Source organism: Citrus clementina, unplaced genomic scaffold, assembly GCF_000493195.1.
Source record: "Citrus clementina cultivar Clemenules unplaced genomic scaffold, Citrus_clementina_v1.0 scaffold_5, whole genome shotgun sequence".
Lineage (NCBI taxonomy): Eukaryota > Viridiplantae > Streptophyta > Magnoliopsida > Sapindales > Rutaceae > Citrus > Citrus x clementina.
The window spans coordinates 17,171,951-17,187,760 of NW_006262201.1; the positions used below are offsets into that span (position 1 = coordinate 17,171,951).

The window sequence follows — 15,810 nt, forward strand, 5'->3', positions numbered from 1 at the left end:
CGCATGAAAGCATGACCCGAATAGCACTATTATTGTCTAGCTCGCCCACCCACCAACTTTGCCTTTTGAATTTGGCAAGCCGACCAAATTTGTTTCTTTGAAATTGGCTTTGAAATTGGCAAGCCATTATTTGACTTTTCAACAGTTACGACATGTAAGTATCACAAAGGTAGGAAGCCCAATACTCTGCCCAAAGACACACTGTAAGTTGGATTGCATCAGACTCAGCTAAATTCTTATGTAGAATTGCATAAATAAATTCATGCTAATTACCTACATCTCACACAGGAGGAAATGGGTATGTTTACAAGACTAAAGCAACAATATGCGCTTAAAGGTTTAGGTTTGAAGTTCACCCTTTAGTGCCATCTATAGGATCTAAAACCCAATGTCGGCCATGTGAACCACCTTCAGATTTGCCACCGTCAATGGCCCTGATAACATCTTCCGTAGATAAAGTAGAAGTGTTATATGCTCCATCGCTGGCTAGAGTATCGTTTACAAGTTTAGTAATGCGCTCTAGTGTTTCCTGGGCACCATCCTGACGTAGATCTTTGGAATCCTATAGAAGTTTTAAGAAAAGGTATAAATTAAATTTGAATTTTCAAATATGAAAAGGAAATAGCTTCTACCAGTTTCACATATTTTACCTCCTCTGCTACTAGTGAAAATGGTTCAGAAGGAAATTCCTTCTGCAGTGCGAAACTAACCAATGCTTGTGATCCTAAGAATCACAAAATTCCATAAGCAACAGGACGTTAGATCTAAAAGAGTCTATGAGAACAATAACAGGTAAACAAAACAATTAACAGGCCATTCAATCATGTCCATTATTATCAGCTGGCAAATCAAATAAAAACTGGACAATAACCAAGATGCATTCAGAACAAAGCTGGAAAACAAACCGTAATCAGCAACAGTTACAGGACTTTTATCATTTTTAGATTGCACGTCAGACTGCAGCAGAGCTTTTTGCACTTTCTGAAGAATGGAAGTATATCATCTGAAATCAGCTTAATGCACTAAAAACCACATGCACAACAGGCATGAGAAAAATCACGCTCTAAAATTACAAAATGAAAACATATTTGAACATGAATTGGACGCATAATGACAAACCAAATATGCATGAAATAACAGTAAATTAAACCTTAAACAGTACACTCTAAATTTTGCTTGAGCTAACACTGAGAAATGAATAAACTCCACCCATGAAATGAAATCATCAACGTTTAGCAAAAAAGAATAAACAGAATTAGCAAAATTCACAACATGGGTTTTGTACAAATAACAGTAATAGAATCTGGGTATTGCTCAAAAGTAACAAATTTACAGGGAGTGAGTGAGTGTGTTGGTAGTTGGTACCAGGCAGAGACGGGCAGCAAGAGAAGCAGCTTTTTTGGCAGCAGCAAGTTCCTTATCGTAAGACATTACAATTGACGACACAACCAGCGAACAAGACTGTTGTGTTTTGGGTTTGGGTTTGGAAAACTGAGAAATGAGGCTTGGTTTTGAGACAGTTCTTAAGCAACTTATAATAGTCATCTCGGCACTCCTTGACTTCCTCTGCTCGCATTTGGCGTCAAATTATTGCAATCCCCCTGGTTCCACCAATCTCGCGTGATGTGATTGATGACTAGGGCGCGTTTGGTGTCATCTTAAAAAATGGTATGTTTGAAAACAATAACTAATAATTGAGAAAGAAAATGTACTTTTAAAAACTATAATTTAAAAAATGAAAAATGTGTTTGGTAATTTTTTTCAATTAAATTTTCTAAAAAAAAATGTTTCATATCACCTTTCTACCATGATAATGATTTTTTTTTTTATGTGAATGTGCCTATGTTCTACACTAAGATACAAATTACTATGATATTAAATATTGATAATTATTATGATAAAATTAATTACACATATTAAATTCAGATCACAAAAAATTCAAATAAAAATTAAAACAAAAATAAAATTTAAGAGCTTTCAATATTTGGAGAGAAATTATTTTTTTATTTTTTTCCCCTCTCATATGATATTTATAAGACATTGAAGTCATGAGTTACCACTATTGTGTTAAGGTAGCAAAGACTCTATGTTGTCTGGGATTGTAAAGGACGTTCTCTAACTTTAAGTTATAAGTTTTGGGAATTCGTTTTTGTTTTCGAAAATGTATTTTATAAGACAATACATCAAACAAGTTTTTAATCCATATTTTATTTCTGAAAAACGAAAAATTATTTTGTAAAATGCATCCAAACACACCCTTAATAATAGTCAAATTAAGACTTTAATAATAAATATCAGAACGATTCCGCATCAAGTTAATCACGTTAATGGGCATACTTCTTGGGTTTTAATTAAAATTTAATTTATTTTGATGTGGAACTACGGCCACCATGTTGTCCCCTTAGGCCCTTACTTCTACTTCAAATCTTCAACCATATCTTCTGTTGCAGTAAGAACTTAGAAATATAAAAATAAAAGGGTTGGACAAAGATATCCAACACCATGGGCCACGGAAAAAATTTCATACTCTTTGATAGGAGTGGTGACACTTTACCTTCTCATTATACCTCATCCACCCCCAATTTTCATTAATTCCGTTAAAAAAATTAAACTAATATTTATCTCTTAAGATACTCCACCTAATTCCGAACTCTTATTAAGTTTTTTTATCTTTTTTTCCAAACACCCACCATATAAAACTTATCAAATCTATTTTGAAAAGGAAAAAAAATTCATAATCACTATAATCCTTCTATTTCTTTTAAAGGTTTTATCCACCATTATCATAACCACAAAAAATAAAAATAAAAAATGATACTGCTTCATCATCCTATATTGAGTATTGTAAATTAATTTCTTTTATAATTACGAAAGTAGAATATTAATATTTGAGAAGAGATAAAAATTTAGAAAATAAAAAAAAATTAAGGTTTAAGAAATTAGATTAGATAAACTAGACATTAATAGAAATTATCATGTGAGAGTACTTAAAAAGTTATTTACCGTTTTAAATCATTTCATATAAAGATCAAATAAGTATTAGTATAAAAGTAATTAATGGGTATTGGTGAGATATAATGAGGGGTCAAATATCACAATTCCTTCGGTAGAGACGGCCAATAGGCGATGTCATCCATCAGGCTCGCACACATCGGTACAGCACGGCATGGCACATTAATGTATAGCACTCAAAAATAGAAAATTAGACCATTAGTTACAATTTAAAGAATAACTAGAAAATTTAATTGAGAAAGCAAATGAAGTTTGTACTCTCTTATCATTCAATTTTCATACTAATTTAATGTCAACTTGATGCATTATTTCATTAAGTACGTTAGAAAACAATTGCAATTTTCAGTTAATGTTTCAATTTAATTTTAAAGTGAGTTAGGCTAATAATTAACATTTTTAATTTCAGAACAAAATTGAGCCCAAGTGTTGGCTCAGGCACGGCCCACATGGTCTACTGGGTAGGCCATTTGTGCCGTGCTGGACTTCACAATTCGATTGCCGGCTTGGTGAGGCTCAACCCACGAATTTTGTGAGCCATGACAATCCTTTTGCTGTGTCCTATAAAAGACAGCAAGAAAGAGAAAAACAATTCATTATCCGCGTCCTATGATCTCCTAGAGAGAGGAGAGCAAGAAAGTACGAAAGAGAGAAAGATATTCGGCCCCGGGACCCTGGTCTCCTAGAGAGGAAACGAGAGCAAGACAAAGAAAAATTAGTTCTGGCTCTCTAGGTCACCGTAGATGAGAGCAAGAAAGGGAGATAGAATACGTGCCCTTTACTCCTTGGGGGAATTAGGGATGACAATAGGCTGGGGTGGCTTTAGGTATAGACGAACAAGCCGGTCGTCTAAAGCCCTATATTTTGTGAAGGCCTCATTTTTAAAATTTTTTTTAATAATTCTCATTTTTTTAAAATTGCGTATTTCAGGAAATCAAAAAGCTTATTAACATCTCTCTAATTATTAATTATCATATAGTTAAGAATTATTTTTTATGAAAAATCTATATTTGATAACATTAATGTTAAATAGATATAACTAATAATATTATTTAATCATTAATTCATTCATTATTAGTCTTTCCAAAAAAATTAAATTAGTTATCTTTTCAATTTCCTCAAAAAAATTAATTATTTAATGTTAGAATATTTGACTTTTAGTATTTCTTTTAATTTCCATTAAAAAATTTGTAATCTCAAAAATCAGTAAATGAAAAAATTTCTTCCGCACTTCTCTAGAAAGAAAAATATTATATTCATTGGTTCATTTAAAAAAAATTAATTTATAGAAATACAAAGTCCATTTCTATTATCTGATCATTAATTCATCATCTCAACTTTTTATGTTCTATCATTCGAAATATCCTATTTGAAAATAATATTATTCGTATTTATTTGATTGTTTATTTTGTAATGGATTTAATGGAATAAAAAAATATCTTCTTAACTTTTTTTTTAGGTTTTATTTTTAAAATTCAAGAATTACTTTTTTTTTAGGTTTTATTTTTAAAATTCAAGAATTACAAATGAAATAAATTTTTAACTTTTTTTAATTTCTTTGAGTATTGAAATTGCAAAACAAATAAAGGCCTCATAAAAAAATTTCGCCTAAAGCCCCAAACACTCTAAAGCCGGCCCTAACAATAGGCACCACTCAATGCCACAATAAAAAATTCCCCCCGTTACGGGTTTTTATAATTAGTAAATACATTCGCAACTGATAGTGGACTTCAAAATCACAAATATTAAAAAAATATTTTTAATAATAAATAAAAAATTAGATTATGTAATTCAAACTATAAATTTATAATAATAGTATAAAAAAATTTGCATGCAATAGTCAATTCTAGATTTTACAATGTAAATAAGAAATTAAAATTTCAACATTAAGACAAATACACAAAATATATTAATCTAAAACAAATATTTTTGTTGTAGACAAATAACCATAACTAATATCAATGTCTTGCTCCATCTTTTAATCATTATATATACAAGTATTATCAATAATATTAACAAGTAAATTTTGTACAACTATTGTTAGCAATTAATTAAACAAATAAAAATCCAACTTTAGTAAGCAATCATTAGGTTCAAGTCATTAAAGCAAAACAAATAAAATCAATCAATTAAAATAAAATATCAACAATATTAAACTTGAAAGTTATAAAATTTTTAGTAATGAAAAGCTTTTTGTACGTAAACACACACACACACACACACACATATTATACGTTGCGGCGAGATACGTTAAGTTTAGCAATTAAGAACTTTAACTTATATATATTTATGATTAATTTTTTAAAAGTAATTTTTACGATTAAAATTAAAAATATAAATAATTAAAATAAAGAATTCAGGTTGGTAGATACACGCACGAGTATCTGGTGAATTTTTTCTCAATGTCAAATCCACCAGCAACTAGCAGCGGATTTTAGTTTAAAGTACCAAATAGGCCCATAACTTGCAAAATTACCATACAACAGGTGAGTTTGGGTAGGTGGCAGATAATTTTTTCATCTCTAGTGGGGATGTCAAAAATCACTTGTCTAGTCAGGACCCGAGCAATAACCCAATCTTGAAATGAGGTTAGGCCAGAGTTGGATGTTGACATACCCAACATCGACCTAAAATTTTATCATTCCTATCTGAGAAGGAACTGGATTTAGTGTTGAAATGACATTTTTATTAACTTTTTCGAAAGATACAATTGGTAGTTATTGGAAAATAATTTAAAACTAATTAAATTTTAACCAGATATTATTATTAATGCATGTATGGCAACATATTTTGAAAAGTTGAGCACATATCAGTTCAATACTAAATCCAAATCTATCAAATAAATAGGAAATAGAAAGGAATTTATAAGCCATAGTGATCGAAAGAGGAGAGCAAACAGTGAGAAAGAGGAAAAATGGTCTTGCTGTCTTGCTCACCATATAAGAGAGCACAAAAGAGAAAAATAACTTTTGTTCTCTTGCCGCCTTGGGGGAGAGAGCAGTAAACAGAGAAAAAAAAATGAAAAAGAAAGTTAAAAGGCTTAAAGCCCTTTTCCTAGTCAACCGTAGAGCTAGAGAACAGGAAAAATATATAACCTTACTCTTGGTCCACCATAGAGCAAGGCAAGATAAAAGAGGGAAGTCTTACATGGTCCACCACAAAGCAAGGCATGAAATTGAGAGAAAGAGTCTGCTAAAATTACACAATTGACAAATTTATCAACTCAAGAAACTAGTACAAACGCCATGCTTAACAAAGCAGACATTATTACATTCTTCTAAATACAATACAGCAGAAAAATAAATACAATCTAGTCATCTTCATTATTGTCTAGAAAAGAAAAGTCTAGCTAATTAAGGATAGTGGCTTTTATTTGTAACCCTCAAGTTGGCTCGCTAGTCCAATACTCTATACATACTTGATGCAAACTCATCAGATGCTAACCTAAAAAAAGAGCAAGCACTGATATTACATTACAATTCATTGATGTTACAATTAAAATATTGTGAGAACCAGCCTCAGCAAACATATCAAACCGAGTTTAATTTAATTTTAAAAAATTTAAAATATAAAGTCTTTGTCCTAATTAAGGGTGGAACTAAGATTTTGGTTTGAGGATCAAAACAGAAACATGGCAACTTATGGTTAAAGAGGATGACAAAGCAGAATGTACCTAAAAGTAATTTGTCATATGGCTTACATGACAAGTGTCGCTCCAGGCCATCGAAACCTCGACGCGCCATCTTCAGAGCCAATGATTTATTTAATTCAACTACCAAGCTGCAACAAGTCAATAATATATATATGCGAGCGTATATATTTCATTATCAGGGACCTATTTCCTTGTGCAACTATGTGGTTGAGTGGACTAAACCAATAATATTCTTCATAGCCGTCATTAGATTTTAAGGTATGAAGTCATTTATCTTTTCAGTAATAAAAACGGAGTTTTTTTTTTTTTTTGGTTGTAAACCATCCGGTGTCCTGCGACCGCATTCGGCCTCGACTAATTTGGATTCGTGGTATAGTCACAGTTAAGACTCTTTACCCCTCTCAATTGGTGTGTTTAGTGGGAATCGAATTCGAGAGCTCTTGAGCTCTTTTCACAAATTCAGCTTGCGCTGCCAACTGAGCCACAACCATTTGGAAAAAACAAAATTTGTTTTTATGTCACTATGCATTGTCTTAACTAAAGTTTGAGTCTTCAATGTTATGCTAAGTCTTGTATTTAAGCTCGATGTGGTTACTATATATGTATTGTTATTAACGAATTTGGAATCCTTTAATGCAATTTACGAATTTTACTAAACAAGAAAAGGTAAATAAATCATTGACTCCACTCAAGCAAACAGAAGAATCATGCACTTGGCCTCCAACATATTAATTTTGTGGGAAACTTTTAAGAAATTGGAATTTCATATTGTTGGCATATCATTTTAATACTTGGTTTTGTTTTCTCTAAGATTATTACTTGGATGCATGCAGTCCTGCAAAAGCTCATGCAGCCAATATTGGCACCCATTTTGTTGTTTCTTTCTTTTTTTGCTAAAAATAGGGCACTATCTCTAAACAATTACCTGGTAACCAACAAGTCTCTCCCAAATGCTCCGGGCAACCACCAAAACTAATCTAACTTCCTTTACAGCCTTTCTTTCTTAATCATTCCAACTAACAAAAACAACACTTCTCGTCTCACAGATAGATCATTAAAACAAATTAAACTACATTATTCTTACACTTTTTTCCCTTTGGTCTCCTTTGCATGTCATAACAAAAGTTGATAATTAAAAATGGCGATGATTAAACGAATGGAGCTTTAAGAACCAAAACAAATTAAAACAAAGATAACAAGAAAAACAAAAAGGTGGTAGGAGGTTTCGGTTCTTTGCCTGATACATATAGAAATCATCAGACGAGGCAAAAATGGAGCAGCAAATGGCGACGGCGGCAAACAAAACAGATGAGACGATTGTCTGCTATTCGCCCAATATGATAACGACTAATGGCGTGTGGCAAGGCGATAATCCTTTAGATTATTCTCTTCCTCTCTTCATTTTGCAGTTAACATTGGTGGTCGTGACCACTCGCCTCCTTGTTCTTGTATTGAAACCCTTCCGGCAACCTCGTGTAATCTCTGAGATTATTGTAAGTTTATCGATTAATAACCTTCACAAAGTTTCTACCTGTTAAGACTTTTTGTTCATCAGACAAACGATGTTTTTGCATCATTCGCGTTGCCCTATCCTGCATGAAAGAATTTCAATCTTAGGCATTGGATTAATCATTATATGAGAAAGTTGTAGTCTTTTCCTATAATAACGGCATGAAGTTTGGACCATTTGACTTATGATGATGAGATTCTGAATTGTTGATGTGAATAAATTGTAACATGAAACGTGAAATCGATAATAACATGAATTATGCTAAAGATTGCACCTTTTATTGGTTTCTGTTCGGTACAGGGTGGAGTATTACTCGGTCCATCGGTACTTGGAAGGAACACTGCATTCGCAAACACTATATTCCCTCTAAGAAGTGTAATGGTGCTTGAAACAATGGCAAACGTAGGCCTTCTTTACTTTCTCTTCCTGGTTGGAGTAGAGATGGACATATCGGCAATCCGTCGCACTGGTAAAAAGGCGTTAGCTATTGCTGTTGGTGGCATGACCTTGCCCTTCGTCATCGGTGGCTGTTTCTCATTCATTTTGCACAAGAAGAATCAGGGCATGAATCAAGGCACATTTGTGCTTTTCCTTGGTGTTGCCCTTTCTGTCACTGCATTTCCTGTGCTCGCGAGGATTCTCGCAGAGCTCAAACTCATCAACACAGAACTTGGCAGGATTGCTATGTCTTCAGCTCTTATCAATGACATGTGTGCTTGGGTTCTCCTAGCTTTTGCCATTGCCTTGGGTGAGAATGACACTTCAACCTTGGCATCTCTCTGGGTGATACTCTCTGGTGCAGCTTTTGTTATTTTTTGTGTTTTCGTGGTTAGACCTGCCATCTGCTGGATGATTCGAAGAACCCCAGAAGGCGAAAGCTTCAGTGAATTCTATGTATGTCTGATTCTTACAGGGGTTATGATCTCAGGTTTCATTACAGATGCCATTGGAACGCATTCTGTTTTTGGAGCTTTTGTATTTGGTTTGGTGATTCCCAATGGACCGTTGGGACTTACTCTAATTGAGAAGCTTGAGGACTTTGTCTCAGGGCTTCTACTGCCTCTCTTCTTCGCTATTAGCGGGCTCAAGACTGATATCAGCTCTATTCATGGAACCTCAACTTGGATGATTACGTTGCTTGTTATAGTACTAGCATGTGCTGGGAAAATTGCAGGTACTCTCCTAGTTTCACTCATGTACCAGATGCCGATCCGTGAAGGAGTTACTCTTGGCCTGTTGATGAACACAAAAGGCCTTGTTGAAATGATTGTCCTCAATGTTGGAAAGGACCAAAAGGTATGCAATATTTTACCGCAACTGTTGGTTTCTCTTTCCCCGAGTCACATTTGCATGATATTTGATCTAAAGCAATCACTTGCAGGTGTTAGATGATGAATCATTTGCGATTATGGTGATTGTAGCTGTAGTTATGACAGGAATCATCACGCCAATTGTAACATCAATTTACAAGCCCGCAAGGAGGTTCTTACCATATAAACGACGAACAATCCAAAAATCAAAACCAGATTCAGAGTTCCGAGCACTGGTGTGTGTCCATACTCCTCGAAATGTCCCAACAATCATCAACCTCCTTGAAGCCTCGCACCCCACCAAAAGGTCACCCATATGTGTGTATGTGCTCCATCTAGTTGAACTTACTGGCCGAGCATCTGCGATGCTCATTGTCCATAACACTCGGAAAAGTGGCCGACCAGCCCTCAACCGAACACAAGCTCAATCCGACCACATCATCAATGCCTTTGAAAACTATGAGCAGCATACTGGCTGTGTCACTGTTCAGCCCCTAACTGCAATTTCTCCTTATTCCTCAATGCATGAAGACATCTGTAACTTGGCAGAGGACAAACGTGTTGCATTGATCATCATCCCCTTCCATAAACATCAAACAGTGGATGGAGGGATGGAAGCAACAAACCCAGCATTTCGCATGGTGAACCAGAATTTGCTAGCAAATGCACCTTGCTCTGTAGGGATTCTTGTTGACAGAGGCTTAAATGGGTCTACACGATTGGCTGCAAATCAAGTGACTCACAATATTGCCGTGCTTTTCTTTGGTGGACCAGATGACAGAGAAGCATTAGCGTATGCGTGGAGAATGTCCGAGCATCCGGGAAATAACCTCACTGTGATGCGATTTATAGCAGCTGAAGAAGTCGAGCCAGCAGCGCGGCAATCCCCCGATCAAAACGGACTAACAGTGGAAACAGAAAACGATAACCAAAGGCAGCTTGATGAAGAGTACATAAACGAATTCCGGATGAAGATTGCAAATGATGAATCGGTTGTTTATACCGAGAAGTTAGCAAACAATGGGGAGGAAACACTTGCAGCAATAAGATCAATGGACCAGGCTCACGACTTGTTCATAGTGGGAAGAGGACAAGGGGTGACATCACCACTAACGGACGGACTCACTGACTGGAGTGAGTGCCCAGAGCTTGGGGCAATTGGGGATCTGCTAGCCTCATCTGATTTTGCTTCGACCGTCTCTGTGCTGGTCGTGCAACAGTACGTTGGGATGGGGCCACAAAGCGATGGGGTCGCAACCCCTGACAGCCCAGGGCACGGAGAAGAGCAATTTGCCAACACTGAGCTGATAAGCCACCGGTCACCACAAGCTATGTTTAACCCACAGCACTAAACATCAGCTGCAGGGATGACTCTCAAGCAACTTCAGGGAAACAAATTCTGAAAAACTTAAGCTGGAAGAAGCTAAAAATGTTTTTGCTTTTCATTTTTGCCGTTTCCAAAGTTGCCACCAATTATTTTTACAACAGCTAGAAACTGGTTTGTAGGTTTTCCTTTTCGAACAATTGTAATTATGCTGATAATAGATTTTCATTTATAGGGAAATCAATGTAAGAGTAAACATTTTCACTCTTAATTGTTGACATCAGTTCTTATCTTTTGTCCTTGCCGAAGCATTCTGTAAGTTCAACTTCTTAAGGAAAAGTGAAGTAATTAACTAAAAAAGTAAAGCATATAAATGACTCCTAAATCAGAAAAGCATATCAAATTTTTAAATTCTTTATCGAACAAGTTTATTTACATATTGTATAGAACCAGAATATAATTCTGCAAATATCATATGAACATGCTCGTGAAACCATAGGGACGCATTTGAACACTCATATCTGGATTAGGTTATCCAAGAGAATATTAGGAGATAAAAGTAGAAAAATGAAACAGAGAAACCATTAACTTCAACTGATAAATTAATTAGTACCCTATCAGAACAAGGGAGAAGCAGAATAGCCCTTCACTGTCAAGGCCATGCAGCTTCAGATTACTTCTTAAGTTTCAAACTAAAACTTCTAAGCTCATGGAATAGAGAAATTAGATAGAAAGCAACATAATTAGACAGCATTACAGGCCATGAATCCTTTCGTGGAATTACCAATGGGATAGAAGTATGAACTTAAATCTGCTGTGATTCCTATTACTGATATCTTCTAAAGCTCGTTGAATGCAATCAACCGCATTCGACTACATAGCAACTCTCATAGATGCTAAGGGTATTGAACATTTGAACCACTGGTCCACTTTTGGAAGCTGTTTAGTGGGCAGTGCTAAAATTGACAAACAAACAATGTACTAGTGTCATTCAACAGCTGCCATTTCAACCAACAGTACATCGGAGAAGCTCTCTTAAAAGCCACGAACACGATCAAGAAGGTTAAGATCACCAGACGTTACCATTTTAGGAGGTGTGCTGAACAATGCAGTTCGAGTAAATATCAACATTTTACACTGCTGAAAACATCCCCAACATTGTTCGCTACAAATAGACTGCCCTCTATTTAAAATATATTTTTTTGGAATTTCAAAATGTGCAAATATCTTTTATCTCCAAATTATTTGCTACCAACCATTAATTGTCAAGACGTTGGACCAGAAATATACCCTTTTAATGCCTATAACAACAAGTAGAATATGACCCAGAAAAGGAAGTTCCTCAAAAAGCTTTTCATGTATTCTACAAGAAAAACGCAACTACAGTGCAAAATATCATATCATATGTTCCCTTGTGCACATTTACAAAGTATTTTGACGACTTAAAGCTTTGATGGCAGGCTCCATGGTTTCTACAGAGTGATATTCCAAACTGACAGGAACCCCTCATTTCCATGCATTAAAATCAATTGACTGAAGTGATATACGACCAAGATACAAATCCTTCAGGTGCTGCGTACACAATCCAATTCGCCTTTTATTCAGGCTGGGATGAATGCAACTAGAGAACCCTGTCTTCCAACCTGGAAATCTCTGTCTTTCCATAACATGAAGAGTATAGACACAGGGTGCTGCTTCTGAGCACCCAAAAACAAAACAATTGCAAGGCCGGGACTGGCTTACCATTCTTGCTAGTGACAATAAGCACAAGCCATTGTAAGGAAATCCATAAATCAATGCCTCATTACCAGTAAATGCTTCAGATGTCTCATCTGCCATTTCATGCTCTATCTCCTGTGTAGAGGGAATTCCGCTCAGTTCTGAATCAAACCGCTTTCCTATTTCACTTTCATGAATTCGATACTTTGCAGCTAGAGTACGGATACACGATTTCCTAACTTCAGTAGAAATTAACAGCTTTATCTCACTGAAGTTGTCGCACTCTCTATACCATGTAATCCAACGGCGAACTACTCCTGAAAACCAGTCAATGATTTGGCTGTCATTTTGTAAGATGAGCAGAGAATTTGTACGGGGGTGTCCTTCAGATGTAATCAATCCATACCGAAACAGACGCTTTTTTATAGCACTGACAGGAGCAACAATTTCAGTAATGGTGACCGATTTGGCAGAAGAAAATGAATTTGGCAAAAGAGAGAGAGCAGCTGCTGTTTCAGAAGAAACATACTCATCCACACGCTTCTGAAATTCATAAAAGGATTCTCTCAGTTCTTGAGGAAGGGCCGGTTCTGCAATGTACTTAGATAAGATTAATCCCTCACTTTCTGCTGCCTTGGCTTTAATGTCTTGCATCCATACTTTTAACAAGAACTTGTACCAGTGGTCAGTTTGCATCCCAGCTTTACGAAAGCTAGAAATTTGGCACAAAGTAGAATCACTATTGGCTAAATGCTTGATCTCAGATTCTTTAACCTTCTTCAAACCATGAGCCAACCACTTCTTCCCAATTCTAACCGTCCCAGCATCCCAAGCCTCTCGTTTCTGTAAAGCAAACAACTTGACCTTATCCTTTAACTTGTGAATAGCCTTTACAGCAGGACTCTCTTTCACTTGTCTTCTCACCAAAGTGCCTAAAAAGCAAACTCCAACACGCCCCTCACAAGGAAATATTTCTGTTCGATTATCAACATTTAAGTGTAAAGAATTCTGCAAGTAATTTACTATGTCAGACTTGAAGGTTTGAGCAATTTCTTTAGATCCAGAAACAGCGAAAAACATCTCATCCATGAAACGGCAAGCATGAACTCTTGGTCCAGACTTACTGTCAACAATATGATTCGGATCACTGTCTTTTAGCTGTCTCCTGAACCAACTGCGCAGCTTGGAATAAGATCCATCTCTGCCTACATGAAAATTTGGATTGATAGCCTCATATCTCATTGACAATCTATAAAATTCACGGTCCAACAGATCAAGATATATATTCATTAGTATAGGGGCCAATATTCCTTCTTGTGGAAGACCGTGGCCTTTTGGAAAACCCCCAAACTCCAAATTGAGTATCTGGGCATCAAACATCCTCCGGAGAATATCATATAACCGAGGATCTTCTATCCTGTCCTCCATTACTGAGATTAGTTCAGCAAGCATGCAAGCATCTACTCTTTTATCTAAAATTAATGTAAACAACCAATCAGGATTAGAGATCTCTTTGCTAATGTACCTCAATGCTGTGGAGTGGCCCCTACCACTTCGACAACCGTGCGAAATCTTAGAAAAGAAGGGCCTGTAAATAATTTCCAGAACTATCCTGATGGCTTCTTGAACCACTTTCAAAATTAGATTAGGAAGAACGAGGACTTCTTTCCTTGCACCCTTTGTTGAGATGGAGAAGGTATTAGCTTTGACATCAAAATTTCCATTATATAGCTTTTCTGCCATGGATTCAAAAGATAGACGGTTATTATTTACAGTTATATCAACATTTGAGTTGAGCATAATGCTATTGTAAGAATCCTGAAGAGTTTTTGGATTGGCAATCACTTTTTCCATTAAGTCTTGAAACTTCCCATTAACGTATTGCTCCTTCACCCTCTTCTTTATGCGAAATTCATAAGACCTCTTGAGCTCCATTCGACTCTTGGGTTTTTTCTCATCAAAATCAGAAGATTCTTCAATAAGACTGGCTAAGTTCTTTGCCAGTGCCATTTTTTGGGTTCCCTTATCATCAACATCATCAGCTGCTGAAAGAGTAGAGTGACCAACAGAAGCTTGCCCCATTTTCGTATCTCTTCCTGCTGTCATAAATAATTATTACCTTTCAGTTGAGGCAAAAAGCAACAGTTCCATATTAAAATTTAATCATGTCACCAAAGATTATAAACTTACTGAAACTTAAGAACAGTCCAATCTATCAGCCGAATGACTCTCAGAATAAGTCATTATGAAGAAAGAAAATAATTTGATAATACAGAAACATAATATGAAGTTCAACACAATTCAACCAAGTTTGTCTTAATTACTTAAAGCCAACTATTTTCGGGATTTTTAATTATGCATGAAAGAATTCCCAGAAGCTTTACTCTAATTCTTTAACTCACTTGACTAAGTAGATATAAAAGACTAAACCGATCTCAAACATTATCATATTCAAGACATTTACACAGTCCAATACAAACACACAGTAATTGCAATAAAGATATATAAGTTTACCCACAACAGTCTTCAATAGTGAAACTACTGGAACGAGCTTCTCGTTTCTTTTACTGACTTTCAACAAACCCACGAAGTGCATTGTTCTTTTCTTTTCTTTTTTTTTTTTTAAGGTCCCCTTCAAATTTCATTTACTGCAAAATAGCTTCAACAAGAAATGCAAACTTATCAGTCCAAAACATTACTACTACAAACTCATATACAGGACACTACTTTCTACTTTATATATATATATATATTTTAAACACAAAGCGTTGCCCAGGTTTGATGACGTCATAAGAGAAAAGGCACGATGCCTTAAAACTTAATAGACAAAACTAAACCTTCACACGATCAACCAATAATTCAACAGTGAAAGCATACAACATAAAGTTACTGAACTACTAAACCTCTACTTTATATATATATATACATTAGCCATTGCTTACAGAAAAATGATGTTCTGTCCAACTTTAAAACTGCAGCAAGAACAAAACACATATAACTACTTCACGGAGGCATTTTAACGAACAGGTGGCACGCACTACACATATTATGTTCACATCGTAAATTTGCTGTTAAAGATAACCCTTGAATTTGAGTTCATACCATCATGTGATTTGCCACAGAGATAGATAAAAGTAATTTTCATGGTAAATTTGCTTAAGTTATGACAGTGATTTTGCTTAATATTATTATATTCAGGACTTTCTTTCGGCATCTCTGTTTTGGGCAGTATATAAACCTTTATATATAGCGCGAATTGTTTCAGTTTACGCCCTGTTGTTCTGAC

At 35.4% G+C, this 15,810-nt stretch overlaps 3 protein-coding genes across 7 annotated transcripts in view; 1 reads left to right on the plus strand and 2 right to left on the minus strand.

Moving 5' to 3' along the window:
- Nucleotides 1-1,657, minus strand: part of LOC18041634 (SAL1 phosphatase) — a 5,126-nt gene extending 3,469 nt beyond the window's left edge. Inside the window, exons 1-4 of the mRNA XM_006432117.2 lie at nt 1,366-1,657; nt 906-981; nt 651-724; nt 357-562 (exon numbers count right to left, since the gene is read on the minus strand). Coding sequence (XP_006432180.2) covers nt 357-562; nt 651-724; nt 906-981; nt 1,366-1,545 — 536 coding nt within the window. The 5' untranslated portion in view covers nt 1,546-1,657. The remainder of the gene's footprint in view (nt 1-356; nt 563-650; nt 725-905; nt 982-1,365) is intronic.
- Nucleotides 1,658-7,854: 6,197 nt separating this feature from the next.
- LOC18041569 (cation/H(+) antiporter 15) lies at nt 7,855-10,945 on the plus strand. Its single transcript, XM_006432120.2, has 3 exons — nt 7,855-8,154; nt 8,472-9,467; nt 9,553-10,945. The coding sequence occupies exons 1-3, from the start codon at nt 7,933-7,935 to the stop codon at nt 10,831-10,833; spliced, it is 2,499 nt and encodes an 832-aa protein (XP_006432183.1). The 5' UTR covers nt 7,855-7,932; the 3' UTR covers nt 10,834-10,945.
- Nucleotides 10,946-11,971: 1,026 nt separating this feature from the next.
- On the minus strand, nt 11,972-15,726 carry LOC112097677 (nuclear intron maturase 4, mitochondrial-like). Of its 5 annotated transcripts, XM_024182974.1 has the most exons (3): nt 15,039-15,166; nt 14,050-14,623; nt 11,972-13,941 (listed from the first exon to the last, which is right to left on the minus strand). In XM_024182974.1, the coding sequence occupies exons 1-3, from the start codon at nt 15,118-15,120 to the stop codon at nt 12,312-12,314; spliced, it is 2,286 nt and encodes a 761-aa protein (XP_024038742.1). In that variant the 5' UTR covers nt 15,121-15,166; the 3' UTR covers nt 11,972-12,311. The 5 variants fall into 5 exon arrangements, with proteins under 5 accessions (XP_024038742.1, XP_024038741.1, XP_024038740.1 ...); XM_024182973.1 differs by lacking the exon at nt 15,039-15,166 and adding an exon at nt 15,627-15,726 and having other exon boundaries at nt 11,972-14,623; XM_024182972.1 differs by lacking the exon at nt 15,039-15,166 and adding an exon at nt 15,467-15,663 and having other exon boundaries at nt 11,972-14,623.
- Nucleotides 15,727-15,810: the final 84 nt, after the last annotated feature.